The 15029-nt window shown below is 39.0% G+C and overlaps 1 protein-coding gene across 1 annotated transcript in view; it reads left to right on the forward strand.

The window, feature by feature from the left end:
• WNK3 (WNK lysine deficient protein kinase 3) overlaps positions 1–15029 on the forward strand; it is a 188214-nt gene that overhangs the window by 148971 nt on the left and 24214 nt on the right. Inside the window, 1 exon segment of the mRNA XM_070366298.1 lies at positions 94–305. Within this exon segment, the coding sequence (XP_070222399.1) occupies positions 94–305 (212 nt within the window).

Here is a 15029-nt window from a genome sequence, read left to right on the forward strand (position 1 = left end):
CCTTGTTAAACTTTACTTGTACTGGTAGAGTTCCTTGGCTCATGTATATGGCTCCTGTGCCATTAAAGTGCTTTCTGCATGATTTTCCTTCAGACATATTCAGGAGGTGGTAAATCTTCAAACCCAGCAGAATAAGGAGCTACAGGAGCTCTATGAACGCCTTCGAGCAATTAAAGATAGCAAAGTCCAATCATCAGAAGCTCCTGTATCACCTGCATCACCACGTAGACCAAGATCTTTAAAAAGCAAACTTCGAAGCCGTCCCCAGTCCTTGACACGTGTGGACAGTGGCACAGTTGCTACAGGTAAATCAGTCTTATAAGTGATTTTAAAAGCCTGGTCAAAGATCAGCAAAATTAGAAAAAGAACACTAATAAACTTATTTTTTATTAACCTAAGATTATTTAAAGAAGTACACATTTTTCTGACATTCTTTTCTTTTTGGTGCTGAATGTTCTTTCATTAAATAATGATAAGAATAGGTGATAGATTTTGGAGAGCAAACAAAGGTTGTTTTCATTTGGAAAACAAATACCTGGAAGCCCAATTTCAATCACCAAAACAGTTTTTGAAATGTTGGTAGTCAATGGGAACCGCTGGTCTAGCATTTGGAGTTTGTTGCTAACAAAGATAATCTTGAAAGTAAAGTCATGTTCTATCTGATGTAAGAGATCTTTATTTATTATGAGAATATTAGAAAAAATATATGTCTTTGAATTTGTAAAAAGAGAGGATCAATCTCTACTTAACTAATAAACAAGTTAATCACATCAGACTTCCTTGGTTCCATCTGCATAGTTAAGGTGAGGGTTGAGGGTGAACTATAAGGGTATGTAGGAGATCTCAACAGAATTTGTGGTAGACAGAATAATGATTCCCCCCCAAAGATGTCCATGTACAAATTCTTGCAGCCTATGATTATGTTCAGTTGTATGGCAAAGGGTAATTGAGGTTGTAGATGGAATTAAAGATGGTAATCAACATTTTAAAATAGATATCCTGGATTATCTGAGTGGGCCCAGAGTAATCACAAGTTTCCTCTGAAGTACAAGAGGTAGGAGAAAGGGTCAGAGAAAAGATGTGAAAAAGGAAGCAGTGTCAGAGAGAATGCAGCATTACTGGCTTTGAAGGTGGCAGAAAAGGGTCACAAACCAAGGAATGTAGGCAGCCCTTAGAAGCTAGAAAAGGCGGGGGAACTTTGAAAAAACAAGGTTAATTATTCACAGGTTATGGGGAGTACACATTCTGTGGGGTCACATAATGAGAGGTTTGGTTGGGATATGTGAAACAGGAGCACACACTAGAGAGCAAGAGCAAATACTAGCAGACCTGGGGTTCTTCATTTATTTGGGTTAAGGGTGGGGTACCTAGGGTTTTGCAAGTTTACTCCTTATAGGTTAATTTAAAAAGAGAGTGGGAATTAAAGCATGGGGAGGGAAAAGCAGGATCACTCAAATGATCAGTTACCTAGGTCAGCCAGGACTTTCTAAAAGGGCAGCTTCATGGGTGGGGTGGCCTGGCTCTTTATCTAGTTGTATAGCTGGCAGTGTGTTTATTTGAGACAGATTTCTTTGAAATGTATTGTTTAGTTGTTAGGTCATGTCCCACTCTTTTGAGACCCTGTGGGCTATAGCCTGCCAGGCTCCTCTGTCCATGATATTTCCCAGGCAAGAATACTGCAGTGGGTTGCCATTTCCTTCTCCAGGGAATCTTCCCAATCCAGGAATCTTTTATGTCTTCTGCACTGGCAGGCAGATTCTTTACCACTGAGCCACTTTGAAATACATACCTCAGCAATCAAAAGCTTAATGCCAACCTAACTCTACACCTAAAGAAACTAGAAAAGGAAGAAATGAAGAACCCCAGGGTTAGTAGAAGGAAAGAAATCTTAAAAATTAGGGCAGAAATAAATGCAAAAGAAACAAAAGAGACCATAGCAAAAATCAACAAAGCCAAAAACTGGCTTTTTGAAGATAAATAAAATTGACAAAACATTACCCAGACACATCAAGAAACAAAGGGAGAAAAATCAAACCAATAAAATTAGAAATGAAAATGGAGAGATCACAACAGATAACACAGAAATACAAAGGATCATAAGAAACTATTATCAGCAACTATATGCAAATAAAATGGACAACTTGGAAGAAATGGACAAATTCTTAGAAAAGTACAACTTTCCAAAACTGAACCAGGAAGACATAGAAAATCTTAACAGACCCATCACAAACAGAGAAATTGAAACTGTAATCAGAAATCGTCCAGCAAACAAAAGCCCAGGACCAGACGGCTTCACAGCTGAATTCTACCAAAAATTTAGAGACGAGCTAACACCTATCCTACTCAAACTTTTCCAGCAAATTGCAGAGGAAGGTAGACTTCCAAATTCATTATATGAGGCCACCATCACCCTAATACCAAAACTTGACAAAGATGCCACACAAAAAAAGAAAACTACAGGCCAATATCATTGGTGAACATAGATGCAAAAATCCTTAACAAAATTCTAGCAAACAGAATCCAAAAACATATTAAAAAGGTCATACATCATGACCAAGAGGGCTTTATCCCAGGGATGCAAGGATTCTTCAATATCCGCAAATCAATGTAAAACACCACATTAACTAATTGAAAAATAAAAAACATATGATTATCTCAATAGATGCAGAGAAAGTCTTTGACAGAATTCAACATCCATTTATGATAAAAATCTTCCAGAAAGCAGGAATAGAAGGAACATACCTCAACATAATAAAAGCTATATATGACAGACCCACAGCAAACATTATCCTCAATGGTGAAAAACTGAAAGCATTTCCCCTAAAGTCAGAAACAAGACAAGGGTGCCCACTCTCACCACTACTATTCAACATAGCATTGGAAGTTTTGGCCACAGCAATCAGAGCAGAAAAAGAAATAAAAGGAATCCAGATCGGAAAAGAAGAAGTAAAACTCTCACTGTTTGCAGATGACATGATCCTCTACATAGAAAACCCTAAAGGCTCCACCAGAAAATTACTAGAATTAATCAATGAATATAGTAAAGTTGCAGGATATAAAGTCAACACACAGAAATCCCTTGCATTCCTATACACTAACAATGAGAAAACAAAGAGAAATTAAGGAAACAATTCCATTCACCATTGCAATGAAAAGAATAAAATACTTAGGAATACATCTGCCTAAAGAAACAAAAGACCTATATATAGAAAACTATAAAACACTGGTGAAAGAAATCAAAGAGGACACAAATAGATGGAGAAATATACTGTGTTCATTGATCAGAAGAATCAATATAGTGAAAATGTATATACTACCCAAAGCAATCTATAGATTCAATGCAATCCCTATCAAGCTACCAACAGTATTTTTCAGAGAACTAGAACAAATTATTTCACAATTTGTATGGAGATACAAAAACTTCAAATAGCCAAAGCAATGTTGAGAAAGAAGAATGGAACAGTAGGAATCAACCTGCCTGACTTCAGGCTCTACTACAAAGCCACAGTCATCAAGACCGTATGGTACTGGCACAAAGACAGAAATATAGATCAATGGAACAAAATAGAAAGCTCAGAGATGAATCCACACACCTATGGACACCTTATCTTCGACAAAGTAGGCAAGAACATACAATGGAGGAAAGACAATCTCCTTAACAAGTGGCGCTGGGAACTGGTCAACCACTTGTAAAAGAATGAAACTAGAACACTTTCCAACACCATACACAGAAATAAACTCAAAATGGATTAAAGATCTAAACGTAAGACCAGAAACTATAAAACTCCTAGAGGAAAACATAGGGAAAAAAACACTCTCCGACATAAAACACAGCAGGATCCTCTATGACCCACCTCCCAGAGTAATGGAAACAAAAGCAAAAATAAACAAATGGGACCTGATTGAACTTAAAAGCTTTTGCACAATGAAGGAAACCATAAGCAAAGTGAAAAGACAGCCTTCGGAATGGGAGAAAATAATAGAAAACGAAGCAACTGACAAAGAATTAATCTCAAAACTATAGAAGCAGCTCATGCAGCTCAATTCCAGAAAAATAAATGACTCAATCAAAAAATGGGCCAAAGAACTAAACAGACATTTCTCCAAAGAAGACCTACAGATGGCTAACAAACACATGAAAAGATGTTCAACATCACTCATTATCAGAGAAATGCAAATCAAAACCACAATGAGGTACCACCTCACGCTGGTCAGAATGGCTGCTCTCAAAACCTCTACAAACAATAAATGCTGGAGAGGGTGCGGAGAAAAAGGAACTGTCTTACACTGTTGGTGTGAATGCAAACTAGTACAGCCACTATGGAGAACAGTGTGGAGATTCCTTAAAAGGCTGGAAATAGAACTACCATACGACCCAGCAATTCCACTGCTAGGTATACACACCAAGGAAACCAGAACTGAAAGAGACCTGTGTACCCCAGTGTTCATCGCAGCACTGTTTATAATAGCCAGGATATGGAAGCAACCTAGATGCCCATCAGCAGACAAATGGATAAGAAAGCTGTGGTACATATACACAATGGAGTATTACTCAGCCATTAAAAAGAATACATTTGAATCAGTTCTAATGAGGTGGATGAAATTGGAGCCTATTATACAGAGGGAAGTAAGTCAGAAAGAAAAACACCAATACAGTATACTAACGCATATATATGGAATTTAGAAAGATGGTCACGATAACCCTGTATGCGAGATGGCAAAAGAGACACAGATGTATAGAACAGCCTTTTGGACTCTGCGGGAGAGGGTGAGGGTGGGATGATTTGGGAGAATGGCATTGAAACATGTATATTATCATATGTGAAACGGATCGCCAGTCCAGGTTCAATGCATGATACAGGACGCTCGGGGCTGGTGCACTGGGATGACCCAGAGGGATGGGATGGGGAGGGAGGTGGGAGCGGGGGTTCAGGATGGGGAACACATGTACACCCATGGGAAAAAAAAAAAGCTTAATGCCAGGCACTTATTTATATTACAATCAAACAAATTGTCAGGCACTTGCACTACACCGCATCTTTCTAATCAACCATGGGATCTCCTGGTAAGAAAACATGCCTTTTGAGATTGCCTTTTTTGACTCAGAACATTGTCTTTGCTATTTTTTAAGTTATTTTGTGTTTTAATAGCTTTTTCCTTTTTGTTTCTGAGTAATATTCCATGGCATCACATGGCATGATGTACCACAGCTTGTTTATCTATTTACCTGTTGAAAGACATTAGGATTGTTTCAGTGTTGGGTTTTACAAATAAAGCTGCTGTAAATATTCATGTGCAGCTTTCCAGTTCACTTGGATAAAATACTCAGAAATAAAATTGCTCAGTCATATATATGTACATTTTAAATTTTTAAGAAACTTCAAAACTGTTTTCCTAAGCAGCTGCATCATTTTCCATTCCCATCAGTAATGTATGAAACTTCTGGTTTCTCTGGATGCTCTCAGCATATCATATTACTGGTATTATTAAGTTTAACAAATGTAATAGGTGTGTGGTAGTATTACATGGTGGTTTTAATTTTCATTTCCCTGATGATTTGTGATATTAGATATTTTTTTCCCTTATGCTTATTTGCTATCCATATATCCTCTTTGGTTTAGTGCCTATTTTAGACTTTTGCCATTTTTTTGTATCCTGTTTTTTTAGAAGGATTTATAAAGAATTAGTGTTAATTTTTCCTTAATTGTATGGTAGAATTAAACAATAAAGCCATCTGGACCTTGGTTTTATATGTTAGAAATATCAATTCAGTCTCCTTCCTCGTTATAGGTCTATTAAGATTTTTCTCTTTCCATGAGTCAATGTATGTGATTTTATAGAAATCTGGCCCTTTCATTCAAATTACGAAATTTGTTGTCATATGAAATTTCATAGAATTCTCTTAAAATCTTTTTATTTCTGTAAGATTTATAGTGATGTCCCCTCTTTTATTTATTTTTATTTTAGTACTTTGAATCTTTTCTCTCTTTTGTTTTCCCTTGGTCAGTCTAGTAAAAGGATTGTCAATTTTGTTGATATTTTTTAAAAAAACAACTTTTAGTTTCACTGACTTTCTTTATTGTTTTTGTTTTCTTTATCTCCATTCTAATCTTTATTATTTCCATCTTTCTACAGGCTATAGTTTACTCTTCTTTTAAAAGTTTTTTCTAGAATAAACTCAATGAGATTCATACTAGATAACACTGACTTTATCAGTTGAATTATGATATGCATAGATATGAATCTCATTGATATTTTTTCTGCCCCTTTCTGTTCACCTTTTGGAACTTCCATTATGCATATTTTGTAATGCTTGATGGTATTCCACAGGTCTTCAAGGTTTTCTTCATTTTGTTTCATTCTTTCTTTCTGTTTCTCAGAGTGGATTTCTCTATTATGTGATCTTCTTGTTGGCTGATTCTTTCTTTTGCTCACTCAAATCTGTTATTGAGCCCCTATAGTGAATGTATGGGAGAAGCTACTGGCACCCCACTCCAGTACTCTTGCCTGGACAATCCCATGGACAGAGGAGCCTGGTGGGCTGCAGTCCATGGGGTCGCTGAGATTTGGACACAACTGACCGACTTCACTTTCACTTTTCACTTTCATGCATTGGAGAAGGAAATGACAGTCCACTCCAGTATTCTTGCCAGGAAAATCCCAGGGACAGGGGAGCCTGGTGCTGCCGTCTATGGGGTCGGCACAGAGTTGGACACAACTGCAGCGACTTAGCAGCAGCAGCAGTGAATGTATTTCAGTTTTTATACTTTTCAACTCCAGAATTTCTCTTTTTTTAAAAAAAACTAATTTCTGTCTCTTTGTTTATATTCTCTATTTGGTGTGAGACACTGTTATCATACTTTAATTTTTTAGGCAGAGTTTCCTTAAATTTGAATACATCTATAATAGCTGATTTTAAAGGCTTTGTCTACTACATCCAAAATGTTGGCCTCTTTCAGGACTTTTTTTTCACTCTTTTTTTTCCTTCTCAGTGTATGTGATATACATCCCTATTTCTTTGCATTTCTGTTAATTTTGTGATGAAAACTGGATGTTGTAGATTGTAATAGCTCCTATACCAGATTCTTCCACCCCCTTCCTCACCATAGTTTGTTGTTGTTGCTGTTTTCTGTTTGTTTGTTATTCTGGTTTTATTTTCTTGTTGCTGTGTATTTTTTTAGTGATTTTCCTTCCCTAACTCTGTATTCCTTGAGTTATTTGCTAGCTAGAAAATTTCTAAAAAATTTTTAAAGCCTGGTATACTGGGGTTCACATCTGGGCCAGTACATTTAGTGGTGAGCAAGTAATTGGTCAGAAAGGAAGTGAAAGTGTTAGTCACTCAGTCATGCCTGACTATTTGACCCCATGGACTGTAGCCCACCAGCCTCCTCTACCCATGAAATACTGCAGGCAAGAATACTGGAGTGGGTAGCCATTCGCTTCTCCAGGGGATCTTCCCCAACCAGGGATTAAACTCAGGTCTCCTGCATTGCAGGCAAAGACTTTATTAAACGCCTTACCATTCAATATCACAGTAATCCAAGTCTATGCCCCAACCAGTAACGCTGAAGAAGCTGAAGTTGAACAGTTCTATGAAGACCTACAAGACCTTTTACAACTAACACCCAAAAAAGATGTCCTTTTCATTATAGGGGACTGGAATGCAAAAGTAGGAAGTCAAGAAACACCTGGAGTAACAGGCAAATTTGGCCTTGGAATACAGAATGAAGCAGGGCAAAGACAAATAGAGTTTTTGCCAAGAAAATGCACTGGTCATAACAAACACCCTCTTCCAACAACACAAGAGAAGACTCTGTACATGGACATCACCAGATGGTCAACACCGAAATCAGATTGATTATATTCTTTGCAGCCAAAGATGGAGAAGCTCTATACAGTCAGCAAAAACAAGACCAGGAGCTGACTGTGGCTGAGACCATGAACTCCTTATTGCCAAATTCATACTTAAATTGAAGAAAGTAGGGAAAACCACTAGACCATTCAGGTATGACCTAAATCAAATCCCTTATGATTATACAGTGGAAGTGAGAAATAGATTTAAGGGCCTAGGTCTGATAGATAGAGTGCCTGATGAGCTATGGAATGATTTCGTGACATTGTACAGGAGACAGGGATCAAGACCATCCTCATGGAAAAGAAATGCAAAAAAGCAAAATGGCTGTCTGGGGAGGCCTTACAAATAGCTGTGAAAAGAAGAGAAGTGAAAAGCAAAGGAGAAAAGGAAAGATATAAACATCTGAATGCAGAGTTTCAAAGAATAGCAAGAAGAGATAAGAAAGCCTTCTTCAGCAATCAATGCGAAGAAATAGAGGAAAACAACAGAATGGCAAAGACTAGAGATCTCTTCAAGAAAATCAGAGATACCAAAGGAACATTTCATGCAAAGATGGGCTCGAGAAAGGACGGAAATGGTATGGACCTAACAGAAGCAGAAGATATTAAGAAGAGATGGCAAGAATACACAGAAGAACTGTACAAAAAAGATCTTCATGACCAAGATAATCATGATGGTGTGATCACTGACCTAGAGCCATACATCCTGGAATGTGAAGTCAAGTGGGCCTTAGAAAGCATCACTACGAACAAAGCTAGTGGAGGTGATAGAATTCCAGTTGAGCTATTCCACATCCTGAAAGATGATGCTTTGAAAGTGCTGCACTCAATATGCCAGCAAATTTGGAAAACTCAGCAGTGGCCACAGGACTGGAAAAGGTCAGTTTTCATTCCAATCCCAAAGAAAGGCAATGCCAAAGAATGCCCAAACTACCACACAATTGCACTTATCTCACACGCTAGTAAAGTAATGCTCAAAATTCTCCAAGCCAGGCTTCAGCAATATGTGAACCGTGAACTTCCTGATGTTCAAGCTGGTTTTAGAAAAGGCAGAGGAACCAGAGATCAAATTGCCAACATCCGCTGGATCATGGAAAAAGCAAGAGAGTTCCAGAAAAACATCTATTTCTGCTTTATTGACTATGCCAAAGCCTTTGACTGTATGGATCACAATAAACTGTGGAAAATTCTGAAAGAGATGGGATACCAGACCACCTGACCTGCCTCTTGAGAAATCTGTATGCAGGCAGGAAGCAACAGTTAGAACTGGACATGAAACAACAGACTGGTCCCAAATAGGAAAAGGAGTACATCAAGGCTGTATATTGTCACCCTGTTTATTTAACTTATATGCAGAGTACATAATGAGAAACGCTGAACTGGAAGAAACACAAGCTGGAATCAAGATTGCCAGGAGAAATATCAATAACCTCAGATATGCAGATGACACCACCCTTATAGCAGAAACTGAAGAGGAAGTAAAAAGCCTCTTGATGAAGGTGAAAGTGGAGAGTGAAAAAGTTGGCTTAAAGCTCATCATTCAGAAAACGAAGATCATGGCATCCAGTCCCATCACTTCATGGGAAATAGATGGGGAAACAGTGGAAACAGTGTCAGACTTTATTTTTCTGGGTTCCAAAATCACTGCAGATGGTGACTGCAGCCATGAAATTAAAAGATGCTTACTCCTTGGAAGGAAAGTTATGACCAACCTAGATAGCATATTCAAAAGCAGAGACATTACTTTGCCAACAAAGGTCCGTCTAGTCAAGGCTATGGTTTTTCTAGTGGTCATGTATGGATGTGAGAGTTGGACTGTGAAGAAGGCTGAGCACCGAAGAATTGATGCTTTTGAACTGTGGTGTTGGAGAAGACTCTTGTGAGTCCCTTGGACTGCAAGGAGATCCAACCAGTCCATTCTGAAGGAGATCAGCCCTGGGACTTCTTTGGAAGGAATGATGCTAAAGCTGAAACTCCAGTACTTTGGCCACCTCATGCGAAGAGTTGACTCATTGGAAAAGACTCTGATGCTGGGAGGGATTGGGAGTAAGAAGAGAAGGGGACGACAGAGGATGAAATGGCTGGATGGCATCACTGACTTGATGGACATGAATCTGAGTGAACTCTGGGAGTTGGTGATGGACAGGGAGGCCTGGCTTGCTGCGATTCATGGGGTCGCAATGAGTCGGACACGACTGAGCAACTGATCTAATCTGATCTGTCTGGTTTTTGTTGCCAAGGAAATTTCTGTGAGAAGGCATGCCTTCAGGCTTCAGTTTGCAAGGCATATTTGCAGTTTACTTCCTGGTTGCCCATGAACTCAAGTTCAGTCACAATTAAAGTGACTTGTCCCTTTTCCTGTTTCAGGTCTTTCCTGTCCTGGCATATGTTTACATTCCTGGGGATATGACAGAGGTTTTTTAAAGTTTCTTACGGTCATCTAGTTGCCCTGAAAAGTGAAAGTCACTCAGTAGTGTCCAACTCTTTGGAACCCCATGGACTATACAGTCCATGGAATTCTCTAAGCCAGAATTGTGGAGTGGGTAGCCAGGGGATCTTCCCAACCCAGGGATTGAACCCAGGTCTCTTGCATTGCAGGCAGATTCTTTACCAGCTAAACCACAAGGGAAGCCCAAAATTACTAGAGTGGGTAGCCTTTCCCTTCTCTAGGGGATCTTCTCAACACAGGAATCAAACCAGAGTCTCCTGCATTGCAGGCAGATTCTTTAGCAACTGAGCTATCTAACATTCTTTTAAAGTTGTAGATCAGGCTCTTATTTGCCCCAACTGAAATCATAGTCTTAAGCATCTGAGTTGTTGCCAAGCACTTTCCTATTGTTTCAGCAATGTCCTGGAGGTAGCTCCCTACCTTCCCCACCCACCCCATACCTATGCCTGGCAGGGCTGAACTGAACTCTGAGTGAAATCAAACATCTACCTCACTCTCAATAGAGATTTCCCTAGGTTGTTGGACAAAATATTGATTTTGCTCTAGGGATGGTGCTTTTGTTGTTATTGTTGTTCAGTCACTAAATCTTGTCCGACTCTTTGTGACCCCATGGACTGTAGCATGCCAGCTTCCTCTGTACTCCACTATCTCCCAGAGTTTGTTCAAACTCATGTCCACTGAATCAGTGATGCTATCTAACCATCTCATCCTCTGTTGCCCCCTTCTCCTTTTGCCTTCAGTCTTTCCCAGCATCAAGGTCTTTCCCAGTGGGTCAGCTCTTTGCATCGGGTGGCCAAAGTATTGGAGCTTCAGCATCAGTCCTTCCAATGAATATTCAGGGTTGATTTCCTCTAGGACTGACTGGTTTGATCCCCTTGCAGTCCAATGGACTCTCGAGTCTTCTCGAGCACCACAGGTGCTTAGAAGAGAGCTCGAAAGAGTTCTTTCTCCATTGTTGCAGTGCTGGGTTTTGGCTACTGCGACACTGAGCTGAGGAGAAAGCAGGAATGTGAACTGCCACAGTTTAAAATGTCACAGACCTCAGTAGTTTGTCCTGGGTAAATGAGTTTTATTTTGTTCTTTGTCTTTGGATAATTCTCAGAGTTCTGAAATGGTTGGTTTTTGTTGTTTTGCCCATATTTTCATTGTCTTAAAAGTAAGTTCAGCTAGGTCCTTACTCTGCAGTTTTAGAAGGCTTTCTCCTCCCTCTTCTTCTATTTTCTGAAAAAGTTTGTGTTGAATTATCATTTCTTCTTTAAATGTCTCGAAAAATTTTCAGGTGAAACCATGTGGGCCCAGAAGACTTATTTTTTGGAGGTTTATAACTGCAAATTCAAATTCTTGAATAGTAGTTATGCTGCTGCTGCTGCTAAATCACTTCAGTCGTGTCCGAGTCTGTGCGACCCCAAAGACGGCAGCCCACCAGGCTCCCCCGTCCCTGGGATTTTCCAGGCAAGAACGCTGGAGTGGGTTGCCATTGCCTTCTCCAATGCATGAAAGTGAAAAGTGAAAGTGAAGTCGCTCAGTCGTGCCCGACGCTTAGCAACCCCATGGACTGCAGCCTACCAGGCTCCTCTGTCCATGGGATTTTTCAGGCAAGAGGACTGGAGTGGGGTGCCATTGCCTTCTCTGGAATAGTAGTTATAGGATTATGCAAATTCTTGAATAGTAGTTATAGGATTATGCAGTAGTGATAAATTTCCTATTGGGTGAGTTTTGATAGTTTGTGGTTTTTGAGAACTTGATCCATTTCATCAATGTTGCTGAATATTTTTGTTTAGAGTTGTTCATTATTATCTTTGTAATGTCTTGGATATCTGTAGTGATATCACTCCTTTCATTCCTGATATTTGTAATTTGTGTCTTCTTTTTTTTTTCTTTGTTAGTCTTGATAGAGGTTTATTAATTTTGTTAATCTTTTCAAAGATCCAGCTTTGCTTTTATTGATTTTCTCTGTTGTTTTCCAATTTTAAATTTCATTGATTTCTGCTCTTATCTTTATTATTTCCTTCCCTATACATGCCTTGTTTTTATTTCATTCTATTTCTGGTTTCTTAAAATGGAGGCTTAGATTTTTGATGTGAGACCTTTCTTTTTATAATACAAGAATTTCATGCTAAAAAATACAAGTATTTGATGCTATAAATTTTCCTTATAAGCACTACTTTGTTGGATCTACTAAGATTTTTTAAAATTAAGCTTTATTTTGGTGGGATAGTTTTAGATTTATGGAAAAATTATTAAGATAGTACAGAAAGTTTCCATACACCTCACACCCAGTTTCCCCAATTATTAGCATCTTATACATTAGTATGGTACATTTGTCACAAATAATGAATCAGTCTTAATATATGATTGTCAACTGAAGCCCATATTTTACTTTCATTTCCTTAGTTTTTACTTTATATCCTTTTTCTGTCCCAGGATCTCATCTAGGACACCACATTATATTTAGCAGTCATGTATCCTAGGCTCCTTTTGGCTTAACAGTTTCTCAGACTTTCCTTGTTTTTAATGACCTGACAATTTTGAGGAGTACTAGTCAGTTATTTTGAAGAATTTTGTTTTTGAACACTTCTTTACTTACCATTGTTGGGGGGAAGAAATTTTTCTCTTTCCTTCTAGGTTCTGACTGGTCTAAGAATTAAATTAACATGAAACAAAGGAGAAAATCAAACAAAATTTTAATAACATGTATACTTTTATTAGGAGAGAGACCTAATTATAGGAGAGACCCAGGAAAACTAAATAACTCACCAAAATGACTGAAGCCCTCACCTTAAATACCATCTTTAGCTAACGACAAAAGAAGATGTTGGGGGAACTTCAAAGGGGAGTAAGGCATTTCCTATGAAGATGGAAAAACAAATATTTGCTGGGCCATGCAGAGAAAGTGAGACACAGAATGGACTCTGATCTTTAGCCCTGCCTAGATTTACCCTCGGAGAAGGCAATGGCAACCCACTCCAGTACTCTTGCCTGGAAAATCCCATGGACAGAGGGGCCTGGTAGGCTGCAGTCCATGGGGTCGCTAGGAGTCGGACACGACTGAGTGACTTCACTTTATTTTTTCAGTTTCATGCATTGGAGAAGGAAATGGCAACCCACTCCAGTGTTCTTGCCTGGAGAATCCCAGGGATGGGGGGCCTGGTGGCTGCCATCTCTGGAGTCGCACAGAGTCGGAGATGACTTAAGCGACTTAGCAGTAGCAGTAGCAGATTTACCCCATGTGGCACAGTGGTAAAGAATCTGCCTGCAAATGCAGGAGATGCAAGAGACACAGGTTCAAGCCCTGAGTCAGAAAGATCCCCTGGAGTAGGAAAGAGCTACAGTCCATGGGTTTCCCTGGTGGCCCAGATGGTAAAGAATCTGCCTGTAATGCAGGAAAATAGGATTTGATCCCTGGATCAGGAAGATCCCCTCCAGAAGGAAATGGCTACCCACTCTAGTATTCTGTTTTTTTGAAAGGTATGAAGTGGATTTATTTTTGTTGTTGTTGTTGTTGTTGTTTGTTTTAATTTATTTATTTTGATTGGAGGCTAATTACTTTACAATATTGTAGTGGTTTTGCCACACATTGACATGACTCAGCCATGGGTGTACATGTGTTCCCCATCATGAGCCTCCCTCCCCATCCCATCCCTCTGCACCAACCCCGAGCACCCTGTCTCATGCATCAAACCTGGACTGGCGATCTGTTTCACATATGATAATATACATGTTTCAATGTTATTCTCTCAAATCATCTCACCCTCGCTTTCTCCCACAGAGTCCAAAAGACTGTTCTATACATCTGTGTCTCTCTTGCTGTCTTGCATATAGGGTTATTGTTACCATCTTTCTACATTCCATATATATGCGTTAGTATACTGTATTGGTGTTTTTCTTTCTGGCTTACTTCACTCTGTATAATAGGCTCCAGTTTCATCCACACTCAGTATTCTTGCCTGGAGAATTCCATGGACAGAGGAGCTTGGCAGGCTGCAGTCCATGGAGTGGCAAAGAGTTGGACACGGCTGAGAAACACTTTCACAAAGACACCAGAAGACTCTCCAAGCTCATCTTGTATATTTCCTGCTCCTAGAAGCCATTGTTTCCACAAGGAACCATAAATCATTTTATTGGAGAACAGATTAGAAACGAAGATCTGGGTGTTTGGTGTACTCCTTGCTTCTGGGATGTCATTGCTTCTAGATTCTTTTAGCTGAAAGATAAAGAATATGCATATTAACTCATATATATCCATGTCTATGAATATTTCTGTATGTAACTATCTGTATCTATATTAAATACACATTGATATTATCTCCAACTCTAATCCATTACCATATGGATTATATAGCTTTCTCTTGTTTATCTATAACCTCCCAGTCCAACAGTGAGAGGCTCTCACCATCCCCTTTCCCTTTATTTAATTGTTCAATTTCAGTATAATGTATAGTGGTTTCAGATTTGTTAATTTGTAACCCAGTTGGAAATACCTTTATCAACTAGAATGCAGTGCTTATGTATAGTTTCTTTTGCCTTTAATATTAACGGTGCCACTCATTTCCAAAGTTATGTAGGTCAGCACTTGTTCCTCTACTCCTTTATGTGAGATTCTATTATACATTTGTAGGGGATCCAACCAGTCCATCCTAAAAGAAATCAGTCCTGAATATTCATTAGAAGGACTGATGTTGAAGCTGAAACTCCAATACTTTGGCCAACTGATGTGAAGAACTGA

The sequence above is a fragment of the Bos mutus genome, chromosome X (assembly GCF_027580195.1).
Source record: "Bos mutus isolate GX-2022 chromosome X, NWIPB_WYAK_1.1, whole genome shotgun sequence".
NCBI lineage: Eukaryota > Metazoa > Chordata > Mammalia > Artiodactyla > Bovidae > Bos > Bos mutus.